Raw genomic sequence first — 14,676 nt, forward strand, 5'->3', positions numbered from 1 at the left:
TCAATGAACAAAAAGCAGCAGCGAGCGGCTTTAGAGTCATCAGGATCTGGATCAAGATCTGGATCAGTACCCATTGTACAGGAAGTTACAATGGCAACCAAAAAACCAACGACCGCCAACGTGAATGTCAACAGTATCAATGGTGGTGGTCGTGGTGAGAGTGCCGAGAGAGGTGATATTCAGACTGTGCAAGAGCAAGATCAATCCTCATCTGAGATCCACAAGTGTCTAGACTGTGGGAAGGTGTATAAGCATCCAAATTGCTTATGGAAGCATCGGTGGTTGCATTCTACTTATTGGAAGGTAAAATATATCGAATAGTCGCTCCGCCTCCAGTTAGTCTGAGAAAAAAAAAAAAAAAAAAAAAAAAAAAAAAAAAGTTTCACATTTGCTAATCTTTTTTTTTGTTTTGTGTCACATTTTAATTTTTCCAAAAAAAAAAAAAAAAAAAAAAAATAGAGTGCCACCAAATTCCTACTTTCAAAACATCAACAGGTTCAATTGATGGAGGCTGCAGCGATTCTGTTGGGGATGGATGAATCTCGTGAGTGTGATAAGGACCCGATTGTGAGTATGTTTACAAAACAACGAGGGGCGCTTGCAAACTCGGTTGGATCTTCAGCTTCGAATTCAATCTCTTCATCATCTCCTCCAACGTCCATAAAGTCCTTGTCAACCTCACCTGAACCCGAACCTGAGCTAGAGCTAGAGCTAGGGCTAGGGCTAGAACTAGAGCATGAGCATAGGCAAGAGCTAAAGGCAGGAACAAGCGAACTATTAAGCCATCAACACCATCGTCATCATTCAATTAGCCATGAAAGTGGTGGTCGTCGTTCTCCTGTTATCAAAGTCGAGAATATCTTGTCAACTTCTAGATCTGCAGCAAAGACAACAGGCTCTTCCTCACCCACCTCAAGGTCACCCTCGTCAGGATCTCCATCGAACCCCAAATCAACATCATCATCTGCTTTATCGACACCACCAACGTTAGCACCCGATGATGATGTGGATATGGATGAGGACATGATCGCAGTTTCTCCACCTTCACATCGAGGTTCGATTGCAATGGTTGTTCCTGCAGTCGTCCGTGTGATGACCGACAATAGAGGAACGGCAATGACGATGTCGACAGCAGCAACGACGATAGCGACCGCTGCTACTGCTGTTTCGACTACGGCTACGACTACTGGTTCTACCACTGGTTTCGGTCAAGAAACCCATCCCAATGAAAATATAATGGAGATGGATGTTCTGATGGAGATGGATCAAAAGACTTTCCTTTCTAAACAACTTCAACACCAACAAAAGCAGCCGCAGCAGCAGCAGCAGCAGCGGCGGCAACAACAACAGCATCCTCTTTCGCAACGTCAATATTATTAAAGAGGGGGAGTTTATTTATTTTATTTTATTTTATTTTTAATATTATTATTCTTATACATATATAGTGCATTTTCTCTCTCTTTCTCTTTCTCTCTCTCTCTCCATCTCCCACTTTTGCATATCCTCCATATCCTACATGATTCTCCTTGTATTGTAAACCAAAAAACAGAAAAATAAAAACATCATAAAAAAAAAAAAAAAGCAAGAGTCTCTGCTCTTTCCTCTACACATGATGTGTATACATATGATTTATACATACATCTTGCCTTTTTACACATTTTTTTTTACATTTATTTCGAAAGAGAAAATATAAAATAAAATAAAATTGTATAAAATGGAGATCGAATATATATTTATAATTTTTTTTTTTTTTTTTTTTTTTTTTTTTTTTTTTTTTTTAAGAAGCCAAGATCATTCTGACAAAGTCTATCAAACAATCATCAACAAGGAAACGAGAAAAGAACGTTAGAATTGATTTTTTTTTTTTTTTTTTTTTTTTTTTTTTCCCGTTATTTGAATCATCATGAGAGAAATCTAGCATGATACATAAATATATATACCTTCGTAGTTGACCTTGCCAAACTTGTCAACCTCGACTCCCTTCATTAACTCATCTACCTCCGCATCTGAGAGCTTCTCGCCCAAGTTTGTAAGGACTAAATGAAACGTTGAAGTTTTGATCCTGTTAGATTACAAAGTATAGAAAGATCATGACTTTTCTCCTTTTTATCCTTTTCCCACATGCATAGGACGTTTTTTTTTTTTTTTTTTTTTTTTACCATAACGCAATTCTCCCTGGGAGATATGTCCATTGCCTTCTTTGTCAAAGACCTTGAATCCATTGATGAATTCCTGATAAGTTCCTGCAGGTTTGAATCCATTTGGACGCATCAACACCTTCAAGAATGTGTCAAAGTCAATGACATTCGAGCCTAAGTTTTTTTTTTTTTTTTTTTTTTTTTTAAAAAAAAAAAAAGGTAAACTTTGTTAGGTAAAGAATTTTGAATCTTTTTTTAACTAAAAGGAAAAAAAAAAAAAAAAAAAAAAAAAAACGACCTTTTTACCTGAAGGATCAGCCTCTGCAACTAGATCACGGACTTGTGACTGAGTAGGGTTTTGACCAAGAGCACGCAACAGATCTCCCAATGAAGATGCTTCAATCGTTCCATTACCCTTGCGGTCGAAGAGACTGAAACCCTCCTTGAATTCTTTAACATTATAAGAATGGTTGACAGAGGAAGGAAAAAAAAAAAAAAATCAATTAATGAATCAATACTGCCGTGAGTATCCATCGTGTTTGTACTGTTTGTGTTGTTTGTATAGTTGGTAAAAAAAAGCTTTAGCAGTTGTGGGTTTTCCCCCTTTGTTCCTATTTTTTTTTTTTTTTTTTTTTTGTTCTTTTTTTTATCAGTTCCAGGTATATTCCAATGAATGAATAAATAAATAACCTTTTTTTTTTTTTTTTTTTTTAATGCCGAGCACGTTTGTTTTCCTTGATACTCTATTTCGCTGTATTCCCGACTGTTTTTCTTTTTATCCCTCTCACTCTTCTCTCGCTCCTCCCTCTACCCAGAAAGAAAGTTCAAATTGTGATGGTGTAATGGCGACTAAGAGAAAAAAAAAAAAGACTACGCGTGACATTTTTTTTTTTTTTTTTTTTTTTTTTCCCCTGTCCAAGGTTCAAGAGGCGGGTCAAAGAAAACTGAAATATTACAACTGTCATCGCTTTTTTTAATTTTTTTTTTTTTCCTTCTGAGATGTTGACAAGGTTGGCTCAATTCTGGAGGGGAGGGGGGAAACTTTTTGGGACATACCAGCGATTTGATCTTCAGAAAGAGATGCCTATGTTATTTAAAACAGAATAAAAACTCTGTGTTAGAAAAAATTATAATGGTTGAGTGGACGCGTCTCATGTGCATTTGTTTTATTTGAGTTTATTTTTTTTTTTCCCTTTAATAACCACATTATAAGATGAATGTAAAAAAAATATTCATCTAATGTAATGCTTCTTATTTCTTTTGCCTCCTCCTTACCATGTTATCAAGATGTGAATGAAACGAAAGAGTAAATAAAAAAATATGGTGGAGTAATGAATGAATGACGACGGGTAAAATAGAAGGCCCATTCTTTCTATAACTTTGATTGAGATGGTTCAGATCACGTGCATGTCACGTTACCGGTCCATTGTTCTCATGCTCTGTTTCTTTCACCCCCTCTTTTTTTTTTTTTTTTTTTTTTTACAAACTCGGAAGTTTTTTTTTTTTTTTTTTTTTTTTTTGTTTAATTACTCTGTCACGCGTCTGAAACGATAGTCTTTTCAAAGGATTCTTGCTTGTGTCACGATGGGTTTTACATTCCAGTTCTGAAACAATCTCACTGGTCCAGGGCATATATACCAGCTCCACTTAACAAATCACCTGCAACATTAGTAATTATATATATAATACTTATATATATATACATATATAATATATAAAATAAATGACGAATCTTTTTTTTTTTTTTTTTTTTGTTAACATTTCGCTGAATTATCTCTTGCCCAAGTAAGTTCCCAACGATAGACTTGTCGGTCATTTAATAATGAAAATTTTGGACTTTTGGGGGCCGAGCCGCCTACAAGCTAAATTAATTTTTGTATGCTATATACCTTAGTGAATCAAATAGTCTAAAAAAATAATAATGTGCCCCTAAGAAAAAAAAAAAAAAAAAAAAAAAAAAATAGGGCGCATAGTCTAAGCATGTTCTCATGTCATGTTCTCATGTGGGCAAAGGAAGGAGCAAGGGAGGGATGAAAGTCTAACTCACAAAAAAAAAAAAAAAAAAAAAAAAAAAGGCTCAGATAATCACCTATTGACCTATTGTATCCGAGAGAGCAAAATAGTGGATAGGAAGATGAGCTTATCTTATGATCCATCTTCTCTTTCCTAACATGAACATGTATACCTAAAGCAATGAAATTACACTTGCTCAATACCGTGTGTACTGTAAGCTGAAGCCGTCAGCTTTTTTTTTTTTTTTTTTTTTTTTTTTTTCCTATTTATTATACTCAAAGTTAGTTATCAAGCTCGTTGCTCAAACATAAAAAGATTAATATTTTATACATATTGTTATATTACCATGATTGTGTAGGCTCGTTTGTTATAGGGAAGGTCATCTAAGCTTAGTCTTAGTCTATCATAACCAAGCAGGTTTTATCATATCATTCACTTGATGATGGTTAATGTGTTGCAAAAAAAAAAAAAGAAAAGAAGAAAAGAAAAGCGGGGAGCATTGGTATTAAGCTGGGTCATGGTTTATGTAGAGTGGAGTAAGAAGGTTATCTGCTCTGAAGGAAGAAAAAAATGTTCGTTGAATGAATAAAGTACGTGAGAACGTGTTGAGAAAAAAGAAAGAGTAATGTTGTACGTACAGCAGAATAGGTTGGGCGTTGGAATGGTAAGAAAAATAAAGCTTTTTAGACTAATTTTATTTGTTTTGTTTGTTTTATTTGCTCCAGGTGTTGTTTGTGATGCGTGGACAACACAGTGTCATTTTATCCTACGATTCTTATTCCCGCGCGTTTTTCCTTGTATAAAAAAAAAAAAAAAAAAGTTTGAAAGAATGCAATGCAAAGGCTGCAAGGTGAAGGAAGGTTCAATTAAACTATGGTTTGAACGGTTCACGATTGTTGGATGATTGAATGATAAAAGAGAGCCTGAATGACAGATTTATGGCCCTGAAAGTATAATAGGAGATTGTTAAGCAATGCAGGATTACATGCAATACTTCATGTCTGCTAATTTTTTCTGCAAGTGAATTGTTTGAAGACAGGATCTTGAGAAGAGACAGTTGAAAGGAGACAAGGAGACAGAGAGATTGACGGTAGGTTTGATGTTCTGTTGGTTGGTATTGTTTACGTGAAGAATGTTCATGTCAGGCTTTATTAACCTCTTTGTTTTTGTCTGTTTGTGTTTGTGTATCCAACTCTCTAAAATTGGCTCTTTCCTTCAATTGTTTTTAATTGTTTTTTTTTTTTTTTTTTTTTTTTCCTTACTCATCTCAACCCTCAATTCTTTATCACCTTTCTTCCCATCCTTTTTCCTTTTCTTCTCCTCTTTTCTCTCTTTCGCTCTCTCTCTCTCCCTCTCTCTCTCTCTTTCTCTTTCCCTTTCCTCCTTTCTTTCCGTACTCTGTCCCTTCCTTCCTGTCCTGACCATTTCGACTCCTTTTTTTCTCCTTTTCTCTCGAACTTGGACCAGACTACTCTCCAACAACACGTGTAATTCGCCTCCCTCTTACTGCCCTCCCTCCCTCAACTCTTAAACTCATTCTCTCTCTCTCTCTCTCATCTCTTGGTCATTACAATTGCTTGTTCAATGGCCCTTGCAACATTTCACATTTGCTCTTAAAAAACCTATTTCCCTTCCTCTCTCACTCTTTCTTCCCATACCCGCATACGCTTTATAAGGTACATCAGAAATGAACGTTGAACTTGTGTTCAACAGTCCTCTTGTTTTATGGTCTTTGCACATTCCTTTATCTTCACCGCGAGCGACAATACCATTCATTATCCAAAAAGAAAAAAAAAAAAAAAAAAAAAAAAAGCTGGCTTTGGAGACTGGCTACATCTTGCTTGACAAACGTCAATGCTTCTAGTCCCACATTGTTCCTCTGCCACTTTCCTCAAGCTCATGGACCCATTTCTATGCTCTCAATGATGATCGCATGCAGTCCTCCACTAGTTTCACTTTCTCACCCTATCCAGATACTCATGTCTACATCCTCACATACCAACTACTATCCCTCTTCATCACCATCAACATTAGCCTAGCTACAAGTTGAATAATAGTTCGATATTTGGACTTGCTGCTAACAGTAGATTGGGACTTTAATATTTATGCTCGTACATTTAGCACATTTAGCATATTTGGGCTCGATTCTGCCCTTTGTTCCCTTGACAGTTTGAACTTACCCCTGGATTTCAACCACTTCAAAATCAATTAGTGTGTATTTCACCGTTGGCTGTCCTGGAGATTTTTTTTTCTCTTCTTCTTTTCTTTTTAACCAGTACACAACACAATCCATCACCAGCTCCTTTCTCGACATCACATTCCTTTCTATTAAGCATGCAGTTCAAGTCCAGCATTGTGCTTCTTCTAGCTCTGATGCTGGTATCAAGCGTCACCGCCCCTCCTCCAGATTGTCTAATCCCTATTTTGTGTCGACCTGATCCATCCGATCCAACCACATCAGTCGTTACCAACCCCACCACTGACGCTCCACCACCCGCTTCCCCTACTGCCGTTCCCCCTCCATCTCAATCTTCAGTCTCGACTGTTCCGACGAACGGAACAAACCCAACGACTACAGCCACTTCTCAGGACCCAAAAAAGACCACGACACTAGCGCCTGGTGGACCAAACACCCAAACCTCACTCACTAAGACTACAACCTCTGCTGTCGCAACTGAAACAAAGTCGGCCGACACCAAGAGCTCTACTAACAGAGAGTTAGCTGCTGCTGGTATTGTTGTCGGCGCTGTAGTCATTGCGGCTGCCATTGGTATCTGGGTTTTCAGAAAGTGGAAGCTTTCGGTAAATTTTTTGTGATATTCAAATCTGACACCTGTGATTACGCTCTATAGAACGTAAGCGACAATTTATTGACTAATGCATGCGATCGTTTGTAAAAATATTTGTTAATCAAAAAAAAAAAAAAAAAAAAAAATAGCCTTCTCGTGACTTTCAGTCCAAGATCCGTGGTGATGACTACACAGACTACCCCCGCACTTTTGAACCTGATACAGTTCATTTGCGTCCGATGGACAATCCTAAAGAACCAGTAGCAGCGAAATCAGCTTATAATGCCAACACTGCTTTCCCTAGCCCCTTAAATGACCAGTACTACGATCCCAACTATGCTGCATCTAAAGAGCAAGGAGGCTATGGTCAAGGAGGCTATGGTCATCAGGACTATGGACGTGGAGGCGCGCCAGCCTATGATCACGGATACAGTGATCGTGGTGCATACGGACATGGGGACTATGCTCCAACGCATTATGCACAGCCACAGGCTGGTGGATACAATCAAGGTGGAGGATATGGTTACCAACAACAGGGTCAAGGCCATCATGGATATTAAGCAACTTTTTCATAGTCTTGGCTTGGACTTTATGCAGTTCATCTCTATATCATACCCCCTCTCAACATCATACCATTTTTTATTGTCTTTTTTTTTTTTTTTTTTTTTTTTCCCTCCACTGTAACTTAATATCATAATCAATAAACACATGACACTTTTTTTTTCACGCATTTTATTTTATTTTTAATTTTTTCTCCAGGGGAGATGGGTTGGAAACAATCAATCTTTGATTCAAACCCAATGTCATTTCTCGGTCGCTTCTCTCGAACACAGCTCATCATTGGAGGGTTGGTGACCTACGCCACTGGAGTTTCCGCAGCGCTTACATTCTTCCCATCGACTACTTCTACTACAACTAGGACTAGTACGACTGATTCCGACCAGTCTGATCGGTTCCCTACAGAGTCGGCGCGTCAGTCTACGTTTGATTCGCTTGCACCGGAATATGATCGGGAAGTGAAGATTCATGAATATCTCTTGGGGATCCAACGTCGACGGAAACGACTTTTGAAGGAGGCCAAGGGACGAGTCTTGGAGATTGCATCGGGAACAGGGAGGAATGTGGATTATTACCGAGCAGGATGTTGTGAAGAGATTGTGTTTTCGGATTTTTCAGAGGGGATGATGGAGGTGTTGAAGAAGAAGGTGGAGCAGAGTGATTTAGGAAGACGTTACGATTATCAGCAGAGGAGGAAACTGCAGCTGGAGTTGGAAGAGGAAAAAGAGAAGAAGAAGAAGAAGACGAAGCTGATAGCACACTCAGAGGATATGCAGCAACAACGAGAAGGAGAAGGAGAAGGAGAAGGAGAAGGAGAAGGAGGTGATAAACTATCGTTGCCTTCATCATCAATATCGTCCTCATTATCATCATCATCACCATCATCATCATCATCATCATCATCATCATCAGAAAAGAAGATTGTAGAGACAGAGATTCGATTCAAAACGATGAATGCAGCGGCGATCCCATATCCAGATGCGAGCTTCGATACAGTTGTGGATACATTTGGACTGTGTAGTTTTGAAGATCCTGTGAAGGTCCTGAAGGAGATGAAGCGAGTGTTGAAACCGGGAGGACGGATCTTGATGTTAGAGCATGGGAATAGTAGTTGGAGATTTATGAAGGAAATGCAGGCCAAGCAGTTGGATCGTCATGTACAAAAGTACGGATGTTATTGGAACCGAGAGATTGAGGAGTTGATCGTTCAAGAGGCCGGGCTAGAGATTGTGGAGAAGGAACGGTCGCAATTAGGAACTGTGTATTATATTATTGCAGAGTAGAAATGGGGGATAGTGGAAGTACGAGAGAAGTGATGGTGGTCCGTAGTAGGTGGGAGAGAAAGATTTATTACTACTATTGTTATTATTATTATTATTTATTATCATTATTACTATCATCTTTTAATCGTTTAATCACATAGAAAAATATATATATATATTTTAGATATCGATTAGGGTACTCATTTTTGTTACAAAAGCTCAACGTTATTGTTATAATTAAATGAATTGAGCTATCCAGGGGTGTATATGTATGTTATATATGTGTGTGTGTGTGTCCAGATGAAGATCATCCTTGTTCCCCAGCTGGGAATGGTTGGTTATCAAGCAAGAATAAACTTTTTTCTAACCTGCCCTTTGACTTGACACCATGCCGTGGCTTACGCCGGTGAGCTTTTTTTTTTTTTTTTTTTTTTTTTTTTAATAATTAACAGGAAAGCGCCTTTTTTTCTTTTTTCATACGTTTCTTTCTTTGCCTTCACAATCTTCGTAGTCATTAACCATTTTGACAAAAAAAAAAAAAAAAAAAAAAAAAAAAAAGAAAAAGTCTTGTCGGATCTATTTGTCTCGTTGACACACTTTACTGTTTTTCTTCATTTCTATTTCTATTTCTATTTCTATTTCTCATTCTATTTCTCATTCTCATTTACAACCTTGAACAGAAAGGAAACTTTAAAATTTCGATACAGCGTTTTACTTTCTTTTTTAAAACTTACTATCCTTACTATTCGACATTCCGTTTAGTCATTGCTGACTGGATTGAGTTTACTGTTCATTTGACCTTGGTTTTTCGCCATTTCTTTTTATTTGGATTTCATTCCCCTTTGCCTCTTTTCTTTTTTTTTTTTTTTTTTTTTTATTATTATTATTATTATTATTATTTGTAATTCAAACAGCCAACCCTTTATTCATTATTACTCTGATCCACCAAGGAAGGAAAGCGCGTTATCTTTTTTTTTTTTTTTTTTTTTTTTTTTTTTTACTTTTTTCTTATTTTTCTTTCATAAAGACTTTCTGCACAGACACAACCAGTAAATCTCATTATCACTTGTTTGTTTACAAGTTTGATTCAATCACATCATATCTCGACATAAAGGTAAAAAAAACCAACAAACAACTGTCAGTAGTAAATTAACTTTTTGTTGTTTAAACGATCTGTTTGAAAAGGAGCTTCGTTTTCTTTCTCTTACACCGTCAGAACTGGGACATCAAGTGGCCATTTTTTTTTTCTATTTCTTAATCTTCTTTTTGACCCTATAATCGCTTGCTCGTTAAGAAAGAAAGAAAGAAAGAAAGAAAGAAAGAAAGAAAGAAAGAAAGGGCGGCAATCATAGATGGACGCAATTCATCAAATCATCATCATCATCATCAAATCCCTCTCTCTCTTCCCCAGTCTTTTTGCTCTCAAAACTCTTTTTTTTTTTTTTTTTTTTTTTTTTTAAAGCTCCGACTCCTAGATTCGGATGTTGCAGGATTTTCATTAATGCGCAAATTCAACATTTGCTCAACGTGTTGTAAACTTTTTTTTAAAAAAAAAAGGCGTGCTCAACTCCCCCCCATCTATTTGATCTCTTTCTTCAAGCTTTACAACTGATCGGTTCAACATTCTGTTATTCATACAACTTGTCTTGTTTTATTTTCTTTTTTTTTTTTTTTTAAAAAAAACCTTACAAGTTAACAAGTTTTATTTTATTTTTTTATTAGAAATATCTTCTCCTAGTTCCTCTTGACGTCGTTAATTTCTTTTTGCTGTTTTTTTTTTTTTTTTTTTTTTTTTTTCCTTTTTCTTCTTTTTTCTTTTCACTTTCCCTGTTTTTTCCTCCTCTTCGACTGGATCGACTGGGACCGACTGGAGCATGATCACGGTCCCATCACAAGAGATCGTGACCTTCCTCGGTAATCATCTCGATCATGTTCTGCAACGGACTGGGACTAATTTTCTGAGTTCTGTCGCGGCAGATCGGGAGTTCCGAGCAGGATGTGCTATCATGGACGTGTTAAATGCAGTGGAATCTGTTCAGGTCAACCTCCGTGGTCTTTTAACACAAAAGAACAAGAACAAAGGCAAGGGCAATGGTGATGAGAATGCAAAGTCTTTAAAAGGAACTCGACAATCTCCAGAGGTAAACAAAAAGTAACAGCAGGAAAAAAAAAAAAAAAAAAAAAAAAAAAGCCTGTGCGTTTTTCTTTTCGTGCACGGGGTTAGATTTTTATATTTCATTCGTCGCACTGAATTTACACGGAATAACCCTCCTATATTTGTAACGTTTGATCCGACTATCTTGTAGCGCCACACATCGGAAGTCAGAGTCATGTCATTGTACTTGTTACATTGTCTTTATAGTTATCTGCCTGTTCATCAGAATCCGTTCTTGTGCTTGTTTGTCGACATTTACAACGGCACCTCACTGGATGGGGACCTAAAATCGGAACGGTTTGTCACAAGTGTCATCTTGAATGGCAAAGGAGAAGAAGTAAGTTTTCTTTTTTTCTTTTTTCTTTTTTTTTTTTTTTTTTTCTTTTTTTTTTTTTTTTTTTTTTTATTTTTTATTTTTTATTTGGAATATATTTTTTTTGACAATAGGGATTCAGGATATCAAACATCTTCATCTTTGAAACTATACTTTTTTCAAGCAAAGCAGTGTGAGGATTAAAAAGAAAAAAAGAAAAAAAAAAAAAAAAAAAAGACATTGGGGATGAACTTTTTATGCGGTTTATCCACAATTACTTACTACTTTTATTACTGTTTATTAAAAACCAGTTACAATCAGTTTATCGGTTTATACTTTGAATAACAAAGAAAAAATTGTTTGATGATCGCTATTTGCTTGGCTTGGCTTGGCTTGGATTTTTTTTTTTTTTAACTTTTATAACGCCATCACTCTTTGACTATTGTTTTTAGCTCGCGCCAAAGACACCTTCAGAACTCATTGCATTAGCACAAAAGGTCGAATCACGTCCTGTTAATCTGAGGATGCTGGAAGAGTATCTTCCCGAGGTGCCGGTTGAGGAACAAGTCAAGGTTGGACTTGGATGGGATAGTCAACAGAAGAAATCAGATGACAAAAAACGACTCTGGGAAACATCATTTGCTATCCCAGTCGTAATAACAACAGGACCAGGCTCGTCATCGTCCTCTTCTACCTCTGAAGCAACGACAGGAGCTTCATGGAGTCGATATGATCGCAAGAGAGAAGAGATCGATCCATTGAATAACCCTGTTCACTCAAGAAAGAATGAGCTAAATGAACGTGATGAGAAAGAGAATGAGAATGAGAAAGAGAAAGAGAAAGAGAAAGAGAAAGAGAAAGAGAAAGAGAAAGAGAAAGAGAAAGAGAAAGAAGAAAAGGAGGAGAAGGAGGAGGAGGAGAAGGAGGAGGAAGAGCTGGAGGAATGGGAGATTGAGGCAGAAAGACGGTTCCAGGATTCGGATGTGGATGATGCTCCCTCATTACCGTCACCTGCCAAGAAAAAATCAGCGGCAAAGAGTTTAAAGCCAAGTGGTTCTTTTCCTGTACCTGTGTCTGCATTTGTACCTGTGCCTATACCTGAACCTGTGGTGAGCGCAGCAGTATCAAAGAAGATGAGTCCAACCCTTGAAGTTGTTGGACAGGTGGCAGAGCAGGATCAATTTAAGCGGCGGAGAAAAATGTGGTCAAGGAAGTAAATTATGTAAAAGAGAACGTTACATGATCAGAGAATTGTCAGTTATCACCATGAATTGAAAAAAAAAAAAAAAAAAAAAAAAAAAGTAAACAAATGAATAAACTTCTCTCTCCATTCAATTCAAATTGTATTTCTTTAAAAAAGACGCGCTTGTCCGCAGCAGTTTTTTTTTTTTTTTACAATAAGGAGAATCCTTTTGATAGTTGAATAGCCCCATCAATCTAGACCAAGATTCTGCATCACATTGATATCCCTTGCTTCTTGATTTACCTAGAATGTCACAGGGACGTGTCTGTATTATATTCCCACGCCTATGGAAGCCCCTCAAAAGAAAGAAAAAGTAAAATAGTTCTGTAATATCATATTGTTCCTGAAGGGTCTCAATTTGTGATGGGAAATAATGGTTTCTTTATTGGGAAGAAATTCTCCGGGGAGGAAATAAAATAAATGGAATATATGTATAACATTATTCATTTTTAACTTCATAATTATCGGACTATCGGACTCCGTACTTTTATTATTGTTGCTGTTATTATTATTGCGCAGTTCGCGTCCTAGAGGTCCTAGGCTCTTTGGGCGAAGCATGCATTACATTCAGACAAACATTAAGGTAATGCATGAGAGAGAGAGAGAGAGAGAGAGAGAGAGAGAGAGAGAAAAAAAAAAAAAAAAAAAGAAATTCAATAAAGATTTAATGATTGAATGAAAAATACTGAAAAGGAGTATTCCATTGATTGAAGAATGAGAAGGGAGGAGGGGGGGGAGGTAAAAAAAAAATATTCTTTAGAATCAGGAAGCTTCTTGCACTCTCTTCTGGGTTCGCTTTTTTTTTTTTGTAGTTGAATGGAATGGGAAGGAATGAAGGAATGTTCACTTTGTGGCATCGGTTGTAATTAGTTCATGGTTTCTAATGTACAGACTGCCCGTGATATCCGGACAAGACAACTCGGACATGACGCACACTCCTCTCCGTCTCCCACTTTTGGTAAGTCTGATTTACTTGAACAAGAGGAATGCCCCTCCCCCATGGTATAAAAAGGACTTTTTTTTTTTTTTTTTTTTTTTGTTTCTAGAATCCTTTTCACTTTTCTTCTTCTTGTTCTTCACTTGCGTCCTCTCTCTCTCTCTCCTCTTTTTTCTCTTCCTTTTCTTTTTTTGTTACATACTATCCACTTTTTTTTTTTTTTTTTATTTTTTTTTTCCCTCTTCATTCTCAATAATGGCATTTGCACCTCGTATTCTTCTTCGTGCCTCGCCCTTGGCACATGCGGCTCGTCATGCAGCCTCTGCTTCAGTTCCAAGGCCCCTGTTTGTAGCACCTCGGTTCGCAGGGTTATCATCAGTGGGAGCATCGGCTCGTCGTGGATTTGCTTCTCAACCTCAGGCATCTGGAGGTCGTAGTGGTGGAGGTGGAGGATCTAGCATCGTTATTGCTCTTATTTCTGCAGCTGCTGGTGCTGGTGCCTACCACTACTATGCTAATATGGACAGTAAGTTGCTGTTTTTTTTTTTTTTTTTTTTTTTTTGTGCCATCACTTTGTTTTTATTATTAAAGAGATAGAGATATAGGATAAGGGTATCTAGCAGAAGAGTATGGACCCGCTGCGCAATTCTACATTTTATATTTTCCTCAAGACGCGTTTTTTTTTTTTTTTTTTTTTTTTTTTTTTTTTTTTCCCTCTTTGGGTTTATTCTTGTTTTAGTCCCATCATTTCATACTTTAGTTCTTTATTTTGTTGCTTTTTTTTTTTTTTTTTTTTTTTTTTTTAAACAATCGTTCATCACTGATGAATGAAGAATATGTTGCCAATCAAGCAAGCCCTTTATGTTGCAGAACTCTGTCTTTTTTTTTTTTTATTTTATTTTATTTTTTTTTTTATCTTATCCTTGAAGATGAGGGCGAGGGGGGAGGAGGAGGGAGGAAAGAGAATCCTGAAAAGGAGAAAAAAAAAAAAAAAAAAAAAAAAAAAAGTAAAAAGAAAGGAGTGTGGGAACGAAGATAAATGAATATTTATTTTTTCTTTCTTCGCTTCGGAGACCGAGACACAAATTCGGAAAATCTTATCGTCTACAGAAAAAAAAAATCATGCAAAAAGAAATGTACATGTTACAGATAAAGAGGATGCGAATGGAGAGATTGTGTCCACGACGACCCCCATGACACAAGATCAGATCGTTGTTACTTGCTAAAGAGAAAAGAGAAAAGAGAAAAGAGGAAAGAGCGAAACAGGG

At 36.9% G+C, this 14,676-nt stretch overlaps 6 protein-coding genes across 6 annotated transcripts in view; 5 read left to right on the forward strand and 1 right to left on the reverse strand.

The window, feature by feature from the left end:
* BCR41DRAFT_239133 (hypothetical protein) overlaps positions 1-1,471 on the forward strand; it is a 3,729-nt gene extending 2,258 nt beyond the window's left edge. The window contains exons 1-2 of the mRNA XM_022020115.1: positions 1-303; positions 460-1,471. The exon at positions 1-303 is cut by the window's left edge and continues 2,258 nt beyond it. Of these exons, the coding sequence (XP_021884000.1) occupies positions 1-303; positions 460-1,380 (1,224 nt within the window). The 3' untranslated portion in view covers positions 1,381-1,471. The remainder of the gene's footprint in view (positions 304-459) is intronic.
* Positions 1,472-1,777: 306 nt separating this feature from the next.
* On the reverse strand, positions 1,778-3,480 carry BCR41DRAFT_319669 (hypothetical protein; the record flags this gene model as incomplete). Its single annotated transcript, XM_022021361.1, has 6 exons — positions 3,414-3,480; positions 3,195-3,222; positions 2,445-2,588; positions 2,160-2,312; positions 1,941-2,036; positions 1,778-1,806 (listed from the first exon to the last, which is right to left on the reverse strand). Exons 1-6 carry the CDS (start codon positions 3,414-3,416, stop codon positions 1,778-1,780), a joined length of 453 nt encoding a protein of 150 aa, XP_021884001.1. The 5' UTR covers positions 3,417-3,480.
* Positions 3,481-6,215: 2,735 nt separating this feature from the next.
* BCR41DRAFT_239179 (hypothetical protein) lies at positions 6,216-7,616 on the forward strand. Its single transcript, XM_022020116.1, has 2 exons — positions 6,216-6,953; positions 7,090-7,616. Exons 1-2 carry the CDS (start codon positions 6,486-6,488, stop codon positions 7,498-7,500), a joined length of 879 nt encoding a protein of 292 aa, XP_021884002.1. The 5' UTR covers positions 6,216-6,485; the 3' UTR covers positions 7,501-7,616.
* A 101-nt stretch (positions 7,617-7,717) lies between these two features.
* BCR41DRAFT_348905 (S-adenosyl-L-methionine-dependent methyltransferase) lies at positions 7,718-9,021 on the forward strand. Its single transcript, XM_022023382.1, has one exon. It carries the CDS (start codon positions 7,741-7,743, stop codon positions 8,779-8,781), a length of 1,041 nt encoding a protein of 346 aa, XP_021884003.1. The 5' UTR covers positions 7,718-7,740; the 3' UTR covers positions 8,782-9,021.
* A 1,547-nt stretch (positions 9,022-10,568) lies between these two features.
* BCR41DRAFT_420247 (hypothetical protein) lies at positions 10,569-12,493 on the forward strand. Its single transcript, XM_022029873.1, has 3 exons — positions 10,569-10,901; positions 11,067-11,252; positions 11,681-12,493. Exons 1-3 carry the CDS (start codon positions 10,635-10,637, stop codon positions 12,443-12,445), a joined length of 1,218 nt encoding a protein of 405 aa, XP_021884004.1. The 5' UTR covers positions 10,569-10,634; the 3' UTR covers positions 12,446-12,493.
* A 1,170-nt stretch (positions 12,494-13,663) lies between these two features.
* On the forward strand, positions 13,664-14,634 carry BCR41DRAFT_393973 (hypothetical protein; the record flags this gene model as incomplete). Its single annotated transcript, XM_022028603.1, has 2 exons — positions 13,664-13,934; positions 14,558-14,634. 2 exons carry the CDS (start codon positions 13,664-13,666, stop codon positions 14,632-14,634), a joined length of 348 nt encoding a protein of 115 aa, XP_021884005.1.
* Positions 14,635-14,676: the final 42 nt, after the last annotated feature.

The sequence above is a fragment of the Lobosporangium transversale genome (assembly GCF_002105155.1).
Source record: "Lobosporangium transversale strain NRRL 3116 chromosome Unknown BCR41scaffold_8, whole genome shotgun sequence".
Classification (NCBI taxonomy): domain Eukaryota; kingdom Fungi; phylum Mortierellomycota; class Mortierellomycetes; order Mortierellales; family Mortierellaceae; genus Lobosporangium; species Lobosporangium transversale.